The sequence below is a fragment of the Tenrec ecaudatus genome, chromosome 8 (assembly GCF_050624435.1).
Source record: "Tenrec ecaudatus isolate mTenEca1 chromosome 8, mTenEca1.hap1, whole genome shotgun sequence".
NCBI lineage: Eukaryota > Metazoa > Chordata > Mammalia > Afrosoricida > Tenrecidae > Tenrec > Tenrec ecaudatus.
In genome coordinates, this window is record NC_134537.1 from 82,445,779 (window position 1) to 82,465,072 (window position 19,294).

General features: G+C 36.9%; 1 protein-coding gene and 1 pseudogene across 4 annotated transcripts in view; both read right to left on the minus strand.

Moving 5' to 3' along the window:
• Positions 1-1,293: 1,293 nt before the first annotated feature.
• The window catches only part of FZD3 (frizzled class receptor 3), a 106,155-nt gene continuing 88,154 nt past the window's right edge, over positions 1,294-19,294 (minus strand). For 3 of the 4 annotated variants that reach the window (XM_075556462.1, XM_075556463.1, XM_075556466.1), the window contains 3 exons: positions 16,573-16,721; positions 15,006-15,239; positions 1,294-11,793 (listed from right to left, as the gene is read on the minus strand). In XM_075556462.1, coding sequence (XP_075412577.1) covers positions 11,580-11,793; positions 15,006-15,239; positions 16,573-16,721 — 597 coding nt within the window. In that variant the 3' untranslated portion in view covers positions 1,294-11,579. The remainder of the gene's footprint in view (positions 11,794-15,005; positions 15,240-16,572; positions 16,722-19,294) is intronic. The other variant, XM_075556464.1, reaches the window with a different exon arrangement.
• Positions 13,812-14,274, minus strand: LOC142454379 (mitochondrial import inner membrane translocase subunit TIM14 pseudogene; annotated as a pseudogene).

Here is a 19,294-nt window from a genome sequence, read left to right on the forward strand (position 1 = left end):
CCTCCCTTCGGGTGTACATGCTGAAAATGTTAACAATTAGAATATAGTAAATCTAAGATTTTCCCCATTTTAAGTTGAATATTTGGCTCAGCTTAGAAATGAACTGTTGGAAGATGAAGGCTTTAAGTGTGTCAATCTTGAACACAGTAGTGAGTCAATCAGAGCCTCAGGGAAATAGATGACTTAGTTGACCATGACATTTTAAAGTTGATAAATATGTTAATATATACATCATCATCAGATGGATGGCTAGCCCTTTCAATTAGAGGGAGAGGATGGTAAGGGGGGGCATTTTTGGCTACAAATTTTGATACAGAATGAGTAGATGTATAGAAAAATCACTTGCCATTGAGCCAATCCCAACACATGATGACGCTATGTCTGAGAGCAAAAAACTGGGCCCCATGGGGTTTTCGATGGCTGATTGTAGGGGAAGGAAATGGCCTCCTCTTTCTTCTAAGGTGTCTCCTGGTAGCCTCACAGGCATCTTTCAGTTAGTTACGCATGTTACCTGTTTGCACCTCCCAGAATACAGTGCTTTGGAGTCTTTACTAATCACATACATCTGAAGATAGGCGTTCAGTTCTATCGAGTTTGGAGGAATATTCACAACTGGATTGTTCCAACAGGATAAACTAGAGTCCGCTGTGCTGTAAGAGGAGGCACTGATTAAGAAATTAGAGAACAGGTATCTTTTGCCTACAGAAAAAAACCTGAAAGAAACACTGTGAAGCTTTAAAAATGTCTAGAATGTATTCCTATGGAAAAATTATTGTTTATCTATAGAGAAGTACCATTGGGAGGTGAGAAAAGAGAACATTTTCCACTCAATATACAAAAGGGCTTTTATAACAATTATTATACAGGGAAATGTAAGGCCTTGAAGAAACAATAGTTAAGGTTTCTGTTGCTGCAATTATTCAAGCAGAGATATGTTAAGGATGGTGTGTGAAAGGATTTCTGTACTGGGTTGGAATTCAGGACTCATGAATAATTTCCATAATTAAAGACTGTGTATGAGATCCAAGTGGGAAAACACCTTTGTTTAACTGTAGGTGAAATACTGCTCAGGCTTCCTATGGATAAAAAAATCCTCTGACAATCTATTTGCTTCTCTACGTAAGATTTCCTATTGGAAAATTAACATAGCTACTTTAATGCATTTATTTCTCAAGTAAGTAGCACTGTGAGTTAGACAGTGGACTGATATAGAAATTACATTCAATGAAGTAGTAACGCCAGAGTAGAGAACAAATTATTTAATTTTATTAAAAATTTCCAATTTATAACCAAAATATACAACCACTACATTTAAAATCAGTCTGTACACTCACAGTTAAAGTGCTAAGAAAAAACATTTACAAAACTGACGTCAGTCTACTGTAAACAAAATAAATCTACAAGAGCAGAGTGCGAAGCACATCCAGCTAATGTTATAGTACAGTTCATGCTCTAACCAAGTGCACTTGCTCTAGACATAGCTCAACAACAGGGACTTTTCCACTCATTGAACATGAATGACAGTTTTAAGGAACATATAAAAAAGAAACAGGACGAATGCCACACAATACAAGTCTTCAGCATCAACACTTCCTTACTAGATGGTTATATAATAAAGCAAGATGAAATTTCTAGGATCATTTTAGAATCACCACAACAGTTTAATTCAGAGTTGGACTTGAAAACTAAAATGCTAAGTGCCAGCTATTTAATAATAGTAATAAATCTGCAGAATGGAGAGAAAAAAAGGAATATTTTCTACCTTGATATCTCTTGAAAAAAGGAGAGGGTAAAAGTGGTCACTGATAGCAGTGAAATTGGGAATGCCTTCCCCTGCTCTCCATACATGAACAGGACTGATCTGTGGACTTAATGTCAAAGTGAGCAGAGCTAGGGGACAGGCTTCGCTGTAAGGCAGGAGAGGCTGAAAGGGAAACAGACAGTCTGAGCAGAAGAGCGTGAATGGAAGAATCTAGGATGCTCTAGCCACAGCCCTTGCACAGAAGAGAAAAACAGGATCAGCAGGCTCTGACTTCATATGACATAAATACAAGTGACTGGCAGGTCACTGAAGATGCTTGCCTTTAGTGCTTTTAGACACCACGAGGGTTCAAGGAACAGATCTTCAAGTTGGAGCAACTTAATGGAATCTCTTGCTTCAAAATAACCCCACTGACATCCAGTAAATTAGTTCCACTTTTGTCCTAAACTTCAAATTCCACCTATGGAACTAAACATGTGCTAACAACAATGTGTTTGCTTTTCCGGTAGCTTTCTCTTTCCGAGCAATACAGGGCAATGAAGAGAATAACCTCACTAATACTTTAGTATCAATCAGTTAGAGCCAGTTTCCAAAGAAGATGGGTAGGTAGGCAGGCTTTGAGGAATGTAGCATCTGAAGAGTGGGCCAGATAGGCTGTGTCTGTGGACAGAGCTCAGGTTAGCATGAGAGCATCACCTAGGGAGGTGGGTAGCAGGCACTCTCCATTACAGAAATTCTTCCCAAGCCAGGACACCTAGATTAAGACTAGAGTACACTAGATCACCTTTCGTTGCCCAACCTGTCATCCTTCTTACTAAGACTATTTACATGAGGACATCTGGTCTGAGTTCAGGACAACTCAATTTACACCACTCTTTTTAGATCATGGCTCTAACACTGGGAATTTCCTATGTAGAAGGCTTTACACTTTTGTATGTATTGCTATGTTCATAACCTGAAACTTAGGTATAAAGAAAATGTTTAAATGACATTTTAAGGCAAACTTGTTGATATTTAGTCTAACTATATAACATACCAGTGTTCATTATTTCAGAATGCCTACCAAAAAGACAAAATTCTATAGCTAGTGAAATCTGAGTTCATATTGGATGTGAAGAGGGAAACATTGTTTTGCCTTTATTATAGTATTTACATACTAATTCTTTTATATATAAAAATATCTCCAGTTATGAAAGCCTAAAAACTATGTGTAGATTTAATAAAAGGTGATGGAATTTATGCATCCCCAAGGAGATATTTGCTTCAGTTACTGAAGTAATTTTAGCAGAATATCTTTACAAGGTGGGAGTCTAACAGCAAAACAAAGTCTAATTTCTTTTGATAGACGTGTGGTTATCTGTATTAATAGCCTCCTTTATAAAGCCTCTGAAAGAGTAATAAGTGATAAGATGAGCTGAAACAAAAAAATTAATGTATCTGCTCTAAAAGGTATTTTGCTTGTGTTTCTTGGATATACATTATAAAACTGCTGATATTTGATCACTTTTGGATATATATAAATGGATATTATGAGAGATATATTGGCTATATATTAAGAAATTGCTGACATTTGATCACTTTTGATCTATACAAACAGCAATTTCATGTAGTTTAGTATCAGCCCATTCTGACTAGACAGCTAGAACACCCTTGGCCTGATTCTTGGAGAAAACCATGATCTACAGAATTATCTACAAAGATCATCATGATAACCTACATGCACAATACCAAAAGAGACCTCTTTAAACTGATAAAAAGCAAGACTGCTGCTTTGAGAACCAAGGTGACCTGACCCAAGCCAGGGTATTTGAACCACCACATATGCTTGTGAAAGTTGGAGACTGAATGAGGAAGACTGAAGAAGAATCGATGCATTTGAATCACGTTGGTGAAGAATAGTGGAAGTACCACAGACTGCCAAAAGAACAAACAGGTCTGTCTTGGAAGAAGTACAGCTAGAATGCTCCTCGGAGGAAAGGACTGTGAGGCTTTGTCTTATGTGGTCTGGACCTGTCAGGAGAGATGTCCCTAGAGGACAGCATGCCTGCTAAAGCAGAGGGGCAATAAAAAAGAGGAAGGCCTTCAACGAGATGGACTGATACAGTGACTGCAATGATGGTCTACCCACAGGAATCCTCGTGAGGACGGTGCAGGACTGGGCAATGACTCGTCCTCTTGTACACAGGGTCGCTATGAGTTGGAACCTTCTTGATGGCACCTAACAACAACAACAACCAAGATCAATAGACGAACAATTAAAAAGGTTCAGAACAATTAAGTAAATATGAGCTTTGAATATTGTTGAAATTGAAATACTAATAACTTCTATTAGAAGTAGACACATATTTTTATAATTCCCCCAAATTCACAATCAGACTCAAATACTGAAAAGTTAAGTTTAATTAAACATTTTCAATTTAGAAACAGCAGCTTCAGTAGCTCTTTCAAATAAAAAAAGAAGTCAATGTAAGTGCTTTGAGTCCCGAATTAACTTTTCCTTTAGGGGATCAGGGGAGAGGGGTAGTAGTGGTCATACCATTTTCATGCCAAAGCGATGGCCAAACTAGTCGCATTCCTTGATATATGTGATTCTTTTAAACATCAATGAGAAAAGAAAACTCTGAAAACAAAAGTTTGCACTGGAAAGTAAAAGCAGAAAAGGAGTTTGCAATATAGAATGGGAAAATTATATAGAAGTTCATTATTATACAAAAGATGAATGAAAAAGAATAATTTAGATTTACTATAAGATCTCACAGCTAAGGAAAAAAAATCACCTGATGATAAGAGATGTTCCAGACTGATATTTTCACATCAAAGAAATTCTTTATGTGATTTAAAAATATAATTTTAAGTTTACATATAAAGAGAACACATTATTTTCAAGTACATCTTCAGTTCAGCTCAATGTAAAGGACTACCATGCTGATCTTTGTCTCCGAAACAGAATGATTTATAATCAATATTTCTGCTGACAAGAGTAGTTCACTAGGAAGAATATCTGATACAGGGCTGAGAGAAGGAAGACACTTGTGGCTTTCCTTTTCAAATCAGGGCGTGGGGGAAATAGAGAAATAGTGGACTCACGTTAGTACTTAGCAAATCTGATAGAATGTCCTGTTACCAAAAGTCAGAAATATTCAACAAAATGTATGGACTTCAGATTCAAATTGAACATGACAATAAAACTTGCAGAATCAGATATTTTTTCTCTCACACCAGGACAGTGGCATATGTGTGAGAGAGAGAGAGAGAGAGACTGGGTATCTAATTTAATTTGTGGGAGCCAGGAGAGTTACTCAAGCCAGTGAAATCATGTAAGACAAGGAACTGATGCTAGCCAGAGAAATCACATAAAAAGCAAATACAACTTCCTATATCAATTTTCCACTATTCTTCTCACCCCATCAGATTACAAACTTAACACCTAGATTGTATATCTATCCCCTTTAGATTAAAAACTTAACACTAGATTGTATATCTATGACACAGGTATCCAAGAGGCTGATAGGAGATAATGCAGACAATCAGTGCAAAGACAGTGATCTTGACAAGTAACAGGAACCTCTGTGGCCTGGTTCTCGGAGAACACAGCTAATCTGTATGATAACACTGCTGAACCATAGGGCCAATGGCATCTCCACATCTTCACAGATGAGTGTGAAGCAAGTTTCATGGATTTACATTCTGCATTGCTAAGGGGAGGAGCAATTATTTCTAATATTTCAAAATAGAAAAATCACTTGCCAACAACAATCTTGCCGCTATATTTATTCAGTGACACAGAAGTGTAGTTTATGCTAATGTCAATGAACTCTAATTCCTTTCATATTTTATAATTATTCTAATGTTGGTCAAACCTGATAGCATTTTAATTAGCCATATGGCCAGTGCTATCACTACATTTGCCCACTAACTGAATCTTAAATACATTTTGTGTAGAGTTTAAGCTAGCCAGCTATATTCATATTTAGAAAAATCAAAGACATTAAGAGTTTGAATGTCATTTTTTGGGTATCAATGTAAGGTTCTTAAATTGGTGCTTAAGGAAACTTCCGATGGGGCAAAGGGGAAAGATCATGACTATTTTTTGTTACCTTCCCTCTCCTCTTTCAATGTGTGTACTTGTCATCCTTTAAAATTACCTAGAATCATGAAGTTAATAACACCCGAATCCTACCAATTAAACATCAACTTCTCAGCCACTGTCGAGGTTGCTATAGTATAGATAGTTTGTGCAAAGAATAACAGGGATAAAAGTGAGTCGAGATGATTCTAAAATGGCTACTAGAGAAGTAAATTAGAGGGGGTGAAATTTGACACACTCCCTAATCAACTCCCTCTTCATTCACAAATGAGAAAATGGAGTGTCTCATACAGAGTTACACACGCTCTCTGACAACTGAGGGAGGACTAGAAATCTAGTTTCCAGACCCGATGGGACTTTGAACGAGAGCATAATCTACCTTCAGTAAGCATTAAAAAAACCACCCTATCAACTTAGGAAATAGTAATTATTAAAATCTTAAGTTTGTAAGAAGTTAATAAGCAAAATATAACTTGGGAACGATCTGAAAGTTGGTGTATACAGATAAGCTGATGGAAATGACAGAAACATTAAGACTAATAAAAATTTGTAATTCCTCCAACTTCAGAAAACATGATAAAAGAACAAGCTTGGGGGAAAGCACCACCGTCTCACAAACACTAACTTTACTCAACCAGAAACCAAACTTTCTGCCATTGAATCGATTCTGACCCAGAGGAACCCCACGGGACAGCGTAGAACTATTCCCGTGGGTTTCTGAGGCGGGAATTCTTTTAGGAGTAGAAAGCCTTCGCTTTCTCCCACTAGCTTTAATAGTTAATGTTAATTAGCAAAATAATGGAACACTGGATCTTCAAAGTTTGAATTATAGGTAGAAAATTTGCTTCTTGAACATGAAAAACTGGTGACTGGCTAAAAAAATAACAGATTGTGTGTAAAACCAATGAAAATGTCCAAGAAAGTACACACTAGATTTCCTGAGACAAGCGAATAAAATACTAACAACATCCTGAAGGCAATTATGCTCCCATACCTTTTCAAAGACTCAGCTGTCTTACACTGCCTTGTAGGTAATCACCTTTGTCCTGGGATAGAGTTTCACTAAAAATGTAAGCGAACACTTCACTTTCTTTGATCTTTATGGCAAGAAAATGAAAAAAATTTGAGATCACTGAATAAGAAATCAATGTGTATTACTTAATTACATTAAATCTTTATAAACCAACCAAGTGGAATTTTTCCAAAGATGGCTGGCTCTGGAAGACTTTGGATCCTGGTAAGAAAATTATAATCCTATATTAATTTGACTACTGAAGGTTAAATTTAAGTTAGGGGAAAAAAATAGAAGATAGAGTTAAATAGATGCATAGTTTTTTTTCATTTTTCCTTATAATTGATAAAACTGAAACAAAAAAGAAAAGGAAAACAAAATTCGCAGTTATGCCTATGTATTTTTTCATATAAAATTATCCAAATTATTTAAGACTAATGTATAAAATGATACAGCTACTAGCAAATGTAGCTGAATTAAATGTAAACACTTTCGCCCCTATTTCAACCAGCTGTAAAAATACATAAAAGAATCATGAGTTCTTTTATAAATCTAGGTTTTATAAAATTGTTATCATTTGTGTAATTGTTTGAAGAGAAATGGAGAAGATATTCTTACTTCACATGATTATTTAAAAATTACATATATGTATGTAAAAGCAATTCCCATAGTTTTATATCTTAAAATGTAAAGTTTTGCCATGATGAAAACCAACAAGTAGAGCAATCACCTTTGAAAAATTTGTTTTTAATCATTAAGAATTAGGTACATGAAAATCTTGAAGGGAAAAAAACGTACCGGGTCTACGCTCCTCTTCATGTTTGTCTTAAAAATTTCCTTTTCATGTAATTATACAATTACATCTCAAAAAACAAAACATAATGCAGATTCCTAAATTTCTGAAGAAAGTGACCTCCAAACTCAATCACATAAAATCAGAGTGTATATCAGTATGCAAAAAATAAACATAATTTAAGGGTACAGCTACTTGTGGCAAAATAACAATGACTCAAGCAATCATTTTAAAGATTAATTGGATTATTGATTTAAAGATTGTACCCCATGAATCTAGTTTGTCTATTTTGTTGTTATTGCTAAAAACAAATACTACTGAAGACCACCATATTGTTGTTTTCTACAACCCCAAAATTCAAACAAAAATATCACCCATAGAGAAATGTATAGGTTACAGAGTACTATAAAATACACATATCTCATTTGATCTTCACAATGTGAAGTAAGTTGGAACAAAAAATAAAAGATCACATCCTCACTTTTCATGGATGAAATTGAGAATAAGTCAAACGAACTGTCCAGTTCACATCCTAATTATGGTCCTTCAAATTCCAAATCCAGTGGAATTTCTGCGTATTCACTATACTATACATGTAAGTCATCCAAGCATGATGTATGTAAATAGACCTTTGGCATGTGAAAAAGCAGCAGAAATATCATCATAATTTTGGTATGTTAATGCTTTCCAAGCTTCAGCCAATCATCCTCCATTTTATTTTTTAAAAACTATGTAGTTCCTTTAATTTCACTGGAATATAAGCTTAAAATAAGACAGTTACAATTTTAGTTATTTCCAGCAATTATCACAAAGAAATTAATGAGGTAGGTAAAAGTGCAGTTTTCTAATTAGATATGATTTTTAGAATTTTCATAAATCTGCTCTGGGAAAGAATAAAATCATTACTAGTAAAAGTTTGCTTGATGGGTAGCAATTGTACAACACTGCTTGATGTGCTTGAACTATGGAATGGTATGATGTCTGGATTAGCTCCTAATAAAATGGTTTGGGGGAAAAAACAGGTTTACTTGAATAGTCTCATTCAACTGGTCCACAAAGAGCTAATTTAATTATAGTCTGGGGTTTAATATTTTAAAAGAAACTTTTGTTACACATTTTATTAACATTTTAGAGAAAATTATTTCCTCAGTTGTCAAATGAACACTAATAACTGAATGTCATATGCAAAACACAACTCAAATTAGAGTTAAGCATATGGTAAGGAAACTGTCCTAACTTGCTCAAGATGGCTTAAGCGGGTTGAAACTTGAAACTGCTGTTTTGCCAAAGTTCTTCAATCATTTCTTTAAAAGTCATAATTTGGAGCACTGGTTTGATAAATAACATGGCCCAAGTTAAAATGCTGTTACTTAAAACAATGGCTGGACAATATCCATGTGTAGGGCATGATCAGATAGATACTAGCTGAAAGCCACTGAAATTCGGTCATTATGACATCTGCAGACACACCAACAATTACGTTTTTGCAAAGGATAGAAATGAATATGTAAAATCCAGAAAACACAAAGAAGATAAGATTTCCACAGAGATGTTCACTAACTGTCTGTACTTGGCCCACTTCTATAAACACACCAACCACTATTTTGGCACTCGATAATATAACGCAGATGGCTAAGGATGGCAACATCTTTGAGCTCAAACGGGTACCTTCTATCTTAACTTCTTATTTTTGTTTCTGAATGTTTGTTTTCACTTTCTCCTGCTGTTCTCAGGCGAGATCATCAGGCAAAAACATCATGGATTGCTGATTTATTTATAAACGGGTTGTTTTAGGTCTGGCCTTAAGAGGAAAAGCTATTGATTGTCAATTATGAGGGAATTCAGAACCTGCCTGGCTGGGGCATTAATTCCAGTTCCAAGATAAAAGACAAGGAAGTGAGAAGAAAAAGAAAAGCATGTGGGTCAAATGGTCAAGTAAATCTTATGAAGAATTACTAAAAATTAACTGAGAGAAAAAAACGTGACAGTCAAATAAATTCTTACTACCAGGAAACTGACTTGTGTATTTAATAGAAGTTGCTTTTTCAACACTTAATTTCTTGGTATTTTTCTTTTAATAGGTAAGAGAAAAAAGTACACAAAGACTGAAACACATTAAATAGAAAGCCCATAGTATCTTAAATCATCAGTAGTAATGTCATTCCCCAAAGTTTTCATATTATTCATATTTATTTTTAAAATAAATTTAATCCTCACACAAATTTATGAGGTAGGTAGGGTACATATTTATCTCCTATCTTCATTTCAAATAATGCAGGCTCAGAGAGGTCGACTTGTTAGAAGTTTAAAAAAAAAGAAAGGATATTGCAGATTCAGGCAATAGTCTAGAGCAGTATTTTTCAAAATGTGATTTTAGTTACTTGTGTAAATCCTACCACCTTTTGACTTACTGAATCTTCCCTAAGAGTGGGGCCTAGAATTCTGCATTTCATAATGAAGGATAATTGGAAAACAACTGTATATAGGTAATGATTTAAACCTGAACCAATTAAATCTGAATGAGAGTAAGTCATTGGTTATCAGAAGTTCCCTAATGATTCTGAGCTGCACAGTTGAGACTCATTTGTTTAAATATGCTCTTTTGCATAACACATCCAGAATGCTTCTTTTTCTTCTGGTCAGTTACATGCTTAACACAGTTCACAGTTTATAGAGTATATGATTTAAACATTACAAGACACAATGTCAAACATTTTTGAGTTGATACTTTTAGGATAAGCAGTACTTCATCACAGCAAGACTAATCATGCTTCATTTAGCTACATGGTTTTCAAATACCCCAAATCAATCACCACTTTGGACTTAGGTTATAGGAGTATGTATTTCAGCTGTAATCAAGACTTATCCTGAATCTGAATGAAGAAAAATGGTTATGGGGCAAAAAGCTGTGACCCGTCAGGGCAACACAAGCGCAGACAATCAATTCACGGGTGGGAGGGGCCTGGACGCCAAGGTCTGGTGGCTTTGGCAAGATCACATCTCACTGTAGAAAACTACAATAACGAGCACTTAGAAAAGTTTGTCGCTTTGAGATTATGGTTATCACGAACAATCTTAGAATGTGTGAGGCATGTCTTCTTACATGCCTCCGTGAACCAGATCTTAACATGACGTTCTCTATGAATCAATACTATTACATGGGAGAAAATGGCTACAAATTAAGTTTTCCACCATGCATATGGATAAGTTATAAAAATACAGCCAATAAAAGTAGTATTTACAAAATAACAAAACAGGTAAATTATAGGGAAAATGTCCATATCCACTTTTAGTTCACTGCTAATTCAAATCCTGAATATCTCTGGATGAAGATTATTTTGATAGAAATTTGAAAGAGCCTCCAATAGACTCATCAGATACTTCTGTTGTACGTATAATCTATTAGCTAAAATACCCCTGCTGATTTATCAAATTCTCCGACAGTTTAAAAATACAGTTCTTTTTCACTTAGTGGAAAGAAGAACTACAAAGTCCTACTATACATCTGAGAAACAAACCTTGCATAGAAAATGTTTTCACTTCTGAAACTGTTGTATTGACGGAACTGCCAGAATGCCATCTCACCACTAGTTCATATGAAAGTTTACTACAAAGCAGTCACCACACATTTAGGAATTTTCTAAATATAAAATAATTGGGTTTATAAAAACGCTTACCACACAAATAATTATCTCTTCATAACCTAGAAAGAATCATTTTTGTGATGCCATAATTCTGAGCGTGTTGGATTTCTTGATGTTCCAGGTTTGATGCAATATCGAAAGCAAACATTTACCTTTCCAGTGGACACGATCTGCAGGTGACTGAAAGCATACTAACAGCGAGTCACTGCAACCAGCCACGCAACGGCAAAGAATAAAATCTGCTTTTTAAACAGCACCTTTTCCACCGCAGGAAGGGCAAATTAAGCGCTGGTTCCATCTTCTTCAATGACCCGATTCATGCTGGTGCCATGTGTGATGTGAGTCATGGGGTTGTTACTGAGATCTCTGATGCTGCTGTGCCGTGACTGTTCATTGAGTCGATGGGAGCTACTGTGCCTGGAGTGATCTGTGAGTCGGGACATGCTGCCATGAGGTAGTCGCTCCTCCATCCCTCTGTAACTGCAGGGAGTGTACCTAGTAAGAGAAGGTTTTATTGTTTTTTTTTTTGAAGTGGGTAACAGAACACACTATGTAACAGGAGTAGCACATTTCATGAAAGTGACTAACTGAAGTTTAGGTGAAACAATAACAGCAACCAGTCTTTTGCGTATTCCCAAGTAACTTCATTTACCAAGCGACTGCCATTGAGTCAACTCTGACTCATCATGACTTTACAGGGCAGAGCGGAACTGCTGCTTCTTCCTCTAGTGGGGCGGCTGGTACGTTGGAAGGGATGACCTTGGAGTAGCCCAACACGTAACCCATTACACCAGTAGGGCTTCTTCTAATTTTATTTTATACCAACTTCCCCTCTAATTTAATAAGCTCCCTTTTCCAATCCATTTTTGAAATGAGAAAATTATCCACACTTAGTAAGTCCTCTGACATCTATAATATCTAATACTTGGTGTTCCGATCATATACTGACCTGCATTAGTTCATATGCTTTATCTTGCCTAGGATGTTGGCATCACACCTTAACTTTCTTCTATAGATCTCTACACAGAATGCCACATGCATAGGAGTTGTACTATAAACAACTTTCTCACTGAAAATTAGGAAGCCAATAATGTCAAATAATGCTCAGGGCGGTAAGTGACAAAATGTATTCTAAAATACTCTCCAATACTTTTTCTCATCAGTGTCTTTATATAAGATGCCTAATGTGCTGTAGAAACTTCCTAACTAGTCTTAGATATAATCTACTCTCTCGTTTGCTGTTGCCAAAGGGACTTTCTAAAACGAGAATCTTATTATTTTACTCCAATGCTTTAAGCCTTTTAATAGTCCCCGTTGCCTTCATAGGAAAATACAAACTTCGTAACAAGGCTTTGTATTCACGATCGTCCAAACCTACATCCTACGCGCCTAACTGCCTGCTCTCCCTTCTTGCAGTCTATTTCCACATGCAGTTGCAGTGTCCTCTGCCGCTTCTGAATCGGATTCAAGATAGAAGTGTCATCTCTTTTGGAGCTTATGCTGAACTTCTGTGATGAGCTAGTTGGATGCTTTCCCCCCTCTAGGTTCCCCAAACACCCCACCGATCATTGTAGTGTCCTCATGATCCTGACTGCATACTCATCTTTCTTCCATCTCCATGTCCCTCACATTTAGAAGTAGGCCTCTCATAAAGGGGTGATGAGTAGATGGAAAAAAAGCAGAAGGAAGGATGGCACTTCTAAAGTGGTTAAAAAGAGGCCGTTGATGTTAAAACGGACAGTTCAGAGGAGAAGGGCGGAGAAAAATGACTAGATTTATAAGGAATGGAGACTAGAAAGTAGAAACAGTAAATAAAGAATTTTCGTTTCAAAAATAGGGAAAGACAAGGAAAAATAATACTATGATAGTAGATCAACAGCAAAGAAAAGTTGCTGCCTTTAAAACACAGGACAGCTGACCAAGCAAGAAAGCAGAGAGTAGGAATAGGGATCATATCCTACATTAGGGGGCAGGGAGATGAGTTATGGGAAACAAGAGAGTTGTGAAAACAGATGCTTAAAAATAAACATGCTCCATTTGGGGCACAGAATAAGGTTTTTCATTCTTTCTGTTTTCCAAACTAAAAAAGAAAATCCTTGGTGAATCCAGGTGCTAACACTGATCTATCACCAAGTCCTTTTATTTCTTCCAAGTCTCCACAAGCTCTTTCTCTCTCCCCACTGTCACTACTCTCCACTAAGTCCCCTCGTCTCTCAACTGACTGACTGCAGAAATTCCCTAACAGCTCCTCTCATGCTAGTGTCTCAAGTCTCCAACATGAAAGTCACAGCTAGATTTTTCTTAACATTCGCTCTGTGAAGTTGTCTTCGCCCCAATCCTGTTCCAAAATTACAACTCACATCCCCTTATCTCAAATTACTGTACTTTGTAAAAAGTAGTTGGTTAAAATGTGGCTCACTGGTCAAATCTGGCCCAAATCTGTTTTTCTTTTGTTTGTTTTTTTTCAAAAACCAAAGCTTTGAGGCATTTTATTATAAAAAGTCAGACTCATATAAACTAACAGGTACTTCAAAATTCATCATACATTTACTTCATTTTTTAGCTTGGCCTTCTAGAAAATCTTTAGCTTCATTGATTTTGGCTGCTATGTATGGAGATCCTCCCTTATCTGGGTGATTTAAGAGCATAATTCGTCGATGAGCATCTCTTATTTTTCCTTTATTGGCAGTAGGACTTACACCCAGAATTAATGCTGTCTCCTGTTTAGTCATTTTGGGTTCAAATCCACCTCGGTAATAGCCACTGCGGAAGGCAGATTTTGGTAGACTTTGGAAAACTTGTTTTACTTGAGGCTCCACATGCTTCATGGCTTGCAAAACATAACGGCCTGCAAATCCTGCAGCAGCAATGGTCAGTCCAACTGCCACCACAGTGCTGGCCATGGCTCCGCGTCGGCTGCGCTGCCCTCGCTGGGCGCGCAGCTCATGCCAGCCCCGGGACCCGAGCCGCCTGCCCCGCGTCTCTACCGGAAAGCGACAGGTCCCAACCACCCCCAAATCTGTTTTTTTAAAGAAAGTTTTGTTTACTACATATTGCCTATGATTCTTTCACACTACAAAGCAGAGTTGAGTAGTTGCCCAAAGACTGTCTGACACAAAAGCCCTAAATTATTTATTATCTGGCTTTTTTGAGAAAAAGTTGGCCAGCCTCCATGTTATACTATTGTACTTAAAAGTCAATGCCAGGTACTTACTGACACAGGCACTGTTCTAAGCAATTAAGTATATTATCTCATTGAATCTTTGCATGTTTTCTGGGAGCAGATAATATTGTATCTCCATTTGAGAGATGAAGAAACCGAAGCTTCATTCTAGACTATAATACTAACAATACTATCCTGGACAACCCAATACTAAGCTTATGAAAAACAGGGTTGTCTAAATCATCTTTCCATTTCTACAGTGTCTGATAAACAGTAAATATTCCATAACTGATCACTAATCTTTTCAAAATAACCATTTTTACTCTGCCTTTGCCCTGCTTAAGACCCTGAGTCAGTACAAACTTACCGCATCAAGTACACTCTGAATACACATTGCATAAAATATCAACACTGAGCTCCAACAGCCCTTAAGGTAGGGATCCTCAATCTTACTGATGGTCAACTTCTATTTCAGAATTGATGACTTAACTTGCTTGACCAAAACTCAGTCTTTGATGGAAACTAAGGCACGATTAAAACCCACCTGCCATCTCGTGACCTGTGGAGGCTGCCATGGTAGCTGCTCACTTTGCTGTGGACGCTGCCTGCTTTGCTTCGCTGGTCGTCCACCATGGCCAGCTGAGTTGAAGAAGCATGTGTGGATGTTCCTTGAGTGGAAGTTCCCCTTGATTTTCTTATAATAGGAGTATTTGGATCCCTCAGGAGGGACTGAGCAAAATCAGGTTCCTGGAGCACTTGTCGACTTTCATTCACTATCCTAGACAACAGAATACGAAGTTCCACATAGAGGTTTAGCATGCTTTACAAATCAAGAAGCATAACTTGTGAGCAATATAGATGTTATTCTTGAAATTAAGCATGCTCCAAATTAGGCCTTTGAAACTTATATACGGTAACCTTACTGATAAAGGAAAGAATACAATAAATCCATGCTCATCTGTCTCCAAGGGTGTTATGATGAGAGGTTAGTGAAAAAAATTAGGCTTTCGGTTCCAATTCTATCAGTAAATAAAAGGCAAGTTACTTATAATCTCTTTCCTTACTTTTATTATCTATAAAGTGAAGGCACATAAACTCATCATTTCTGAAAGTCCTTTTCATCTAATAATCCTAAAAACAAAGTATCAAAAGCTAGATAGAATCTATAGGGACAGCAAGTCGAACAAGGGTTGGGGGGCGGGCACAGTGGTGGTGGTGGTGGTTGGGTTATAAAAGGGAGCTGATGTCAAGGAGTCGAGGAAGAAAAAGAATGTTGGGAAACTGAGTGTGGTAGCAACTGTACAAGACTGCTTGATATGACTGCACTATGGGATGATATGACATATGCATTAATCCCCAATTTGTTATAAAATTTTTTTAAATAAAGAAAATATTCTTAACAACAACAAAACAACAATAAAAGAACAAGTAAAAATAATTAGGAAAAATATATAGTATTGTACCTCTGGAATTAATAAAACCAACCACACAAACCCACTGCCATCGAGTTGATACAGATTCATAGCGACACTCAAGGGCAGCGCAAAACTGTCCCCGGGGGTTTCCAAGATGGTAAATCTTTATGGGAGTAGAAAGCCTTATCTTTTTTCTGAGGAGTAGCTGGCAGTTTTGAACTTCTGCCCTTGCAGTTAGCAGCCCAAAGTATAACCCACTACCAGGACTCCTTTCTCTCATCAATAGCTATGTGCATGTCTGTACACACACATGTATATATACATAGATATAGGTGTGCATGTGTGTCTGTATATTCAAACAGTTCATGCAAAAATTACATTGTCCTTTCATTCCATTTTTCCATGAACTTTCTGAGGCAGCTTCACATATATACATGCATACATCTCTTTTTTCACATATACTGGCCTTCCCTCAACTGTTTTGAATTAGATCACAAACCTGGTTCTTCTTGGCCATCTTCTCAAAATAAGTTTTCGTTTTTTTAGACGTGCTGCTGGGTCAATCATAACCACTAGTGCTTATAAGGTTATAATATTGTTTATATATTTTCTCCAAATCCAAAATATTTTCATGTAAGCAAAACAAAGATCGTGTACATGTGAGGTTTGCAAACATGATCATTTATTTCAACTTACTCTTTTTTCCGTCGACCGTGGAAAAAGCTGGCCCATTCAAAGCATGTTTTTTTGCTGCCGACCCAAAAAATGGAGGGAATGCCCACTATGAGCGCCATCAGGTATTTCATCAGAAAGAGAATCAGGTCAGGACGGCTCATTTGAGTAACCTAGAAGAAGAAGAAGAAGAAAATGACCTTAAACATAATAAAATAATTTGTTACTAAAGAAACGTCATTATAGAGAATTTAAATGAAATAAATGAGTAAAATAATCAATTCTACAAATTTTACATTTTCAAGTTTCTATTCTTAACACATACAAAGCCTCCTATGATACTTCTAAAGCAGAAGAATGATTTAATTAGTTCACCCATCAAGTTGATAAAAATAAAAACAAAACTCACTCCCATCAAATTGATGTGTATTCACAGCAACCCTGTAGGGCAGGATAGAACTGCCCCTGTGGGGCTTTGAGACTGTAACTCTTTATGGGAGTAGAAAGCCGTGTCGTTCTCCTGAGGAAGGGCTGCTGGTTTCAAACTGAAGCCCCTAGCTCAGTGCATAACCACTATGCCACCAGGGCTCCCTCAAATTGATGAGCTGGATGAAAATACGAATCTAAAAAACTACAGAATAGGTAAGCACTACAATTAAGAAAGACAAGAAGGAAGGATACTAAAACAGATCACAAATGACAGTTTTATTTAGAAATATGGTAGCTTCTTGTTGGCTCTTTTTTTTAAAAAAACTTCTATGTAATATGCACCACTTGCTTATGAGCTGTGGTCATGTGGCGGTGTGTGTGTTGCTATGATGCCGGAAGCTATGCTGCTGGTATCTGAACACCAGCAGGGTCCCCCATGGTGCACAGGTTTCAGCAGAGCTTCCAAAGACAGCTGTGAGGATGGAAGAGATGGAACACACCTTAAAAATCTGCCTCTGAAAAACGTATCAGCAGCAGTGGAACCCTGTCTGACTGGTTCTTTAGGGTGATCCCGTCCGCTGGAAACCGCTTACACTACAACTGGGAAGAATTGCCTCCTCAAAACAGTCAATCTTCATGCCACGAATGACACGGAACTCTGGGGATCTTCATTTGATAACAGGAGACAAGTGAAAATGAGAAGAAACATCCACTAATAATCAAAATGTGGAATATATAAAGTATGAATCTCAGAAAATTGGAAGTCATCAAAAATGAGATGGAATGTCTAAAGATCGACATCCTAGTCATTCCTGAGCTGAGAGGAACTAGAAGTACTGGACACTCTGAATAGGAAAATCACACGGCTTACTCCACTGAGAATGACACATTGAAGAGGAATGGTGTGGCAGTCATTGTCAAAAATGAACACTTCAAATCTATCCTTTAGTATACAGCTGCCAGTGATAATAAAATTTATACATCAACCACTCGTGCCAAAGATGAAGAAATTGAAGAATTCTACCAACTTCTGCAGTCTAACTTCATCCAACAGCACGCAAAATACATTAACTACTGACTACTGACTACAAAAGTTAGAAACAAAGATCAAGTATCAGCAATTGGAAAATATAGCCCTGGTGACAGTAACAAAGCTGGAAAATTATATGCTAGAACTTTGCAAGACCAATAGCTTATGCGTTGTAAATGTATTTCCACCCTCCCACCCCAGACAACATGAACACTGACTATACACTGGATCTCATCAGATGGAATACATAGGAAAGCAAATAAACTACAGCTGTTGAACGAACAATTGAGAAGCTCAATATCATTAGGCAGAATAAGGCCAGTGGCTGATGGTGGAACAGACCAACAGCTGTTTGCATGTAAGTCCAGTTGAAGTTTAAGAAACTAAAACAAATCCACAAAAGTCAAAATATGATCTTGAGTCTATCCCACCTGAATTTAGAGACCATCTCATGAATAGATTTGATGAACTGAAATATAAAAATCGAAGACCAGATAAGTTGTGGAAGGACAACAAGAACATCATTTATGGATTGTGATAAGAGTTGTACGAGCCCCCAATAAAATGATTTTTAAAACCCCATCATTTATGAAGAAAGCAAAAGGTCATTAAAAAGGAAAGATAAAAAAGATCTGAATGGATGTCAAAGAGTCTTTGAAATGTACTCTTAGACATAGAGATGCTAAAGTGACAAATGATCAGATCAGTTCACAGGACATCTTGAGAAGACAAAGTAAAGCATTAAAATGAAATGTGCAAATACCTGGAATTAGAAAACCAAGAGGAAAGAACATGCTCAGTATTTCTCAAAGTGAAACAACGAAGGATTATATGAGCAAAATATTGAACGATGCTGAGATATCCACACAATATGGAAGGGAAACACAGAGTCGCTGTACCAAAAAGAACTGGTTGGTGCTCAACAATATCAAGAGGTAGAACATGATGTCACTGAAAGAAATCCAAGCTGCACTGAAGGCATTAGCAAAACGCCAAAGCTCCAAGAATTGACAAATGTCAATAAAAATGTTTCAACAAACTGGTGAGCTCTGGAAGCACTTACTAGTCTATGACAGGAAGTCTGGAACACAGATACCTAGCTTAGAAGAGACTATATTTATGCCCAATCCAAAGAAAATGGATCTAACAGAATGAGGGCATTATTAAATATCTTTAAGATCACGTGCAGGTAAAATTTGCTGATGACAAATTTAAAACTGTTGTAGCAGTATAAAAGCTGTCAAAAAATTCGAGCTGGATCCAACAGACAACATAGAATCAGATCCA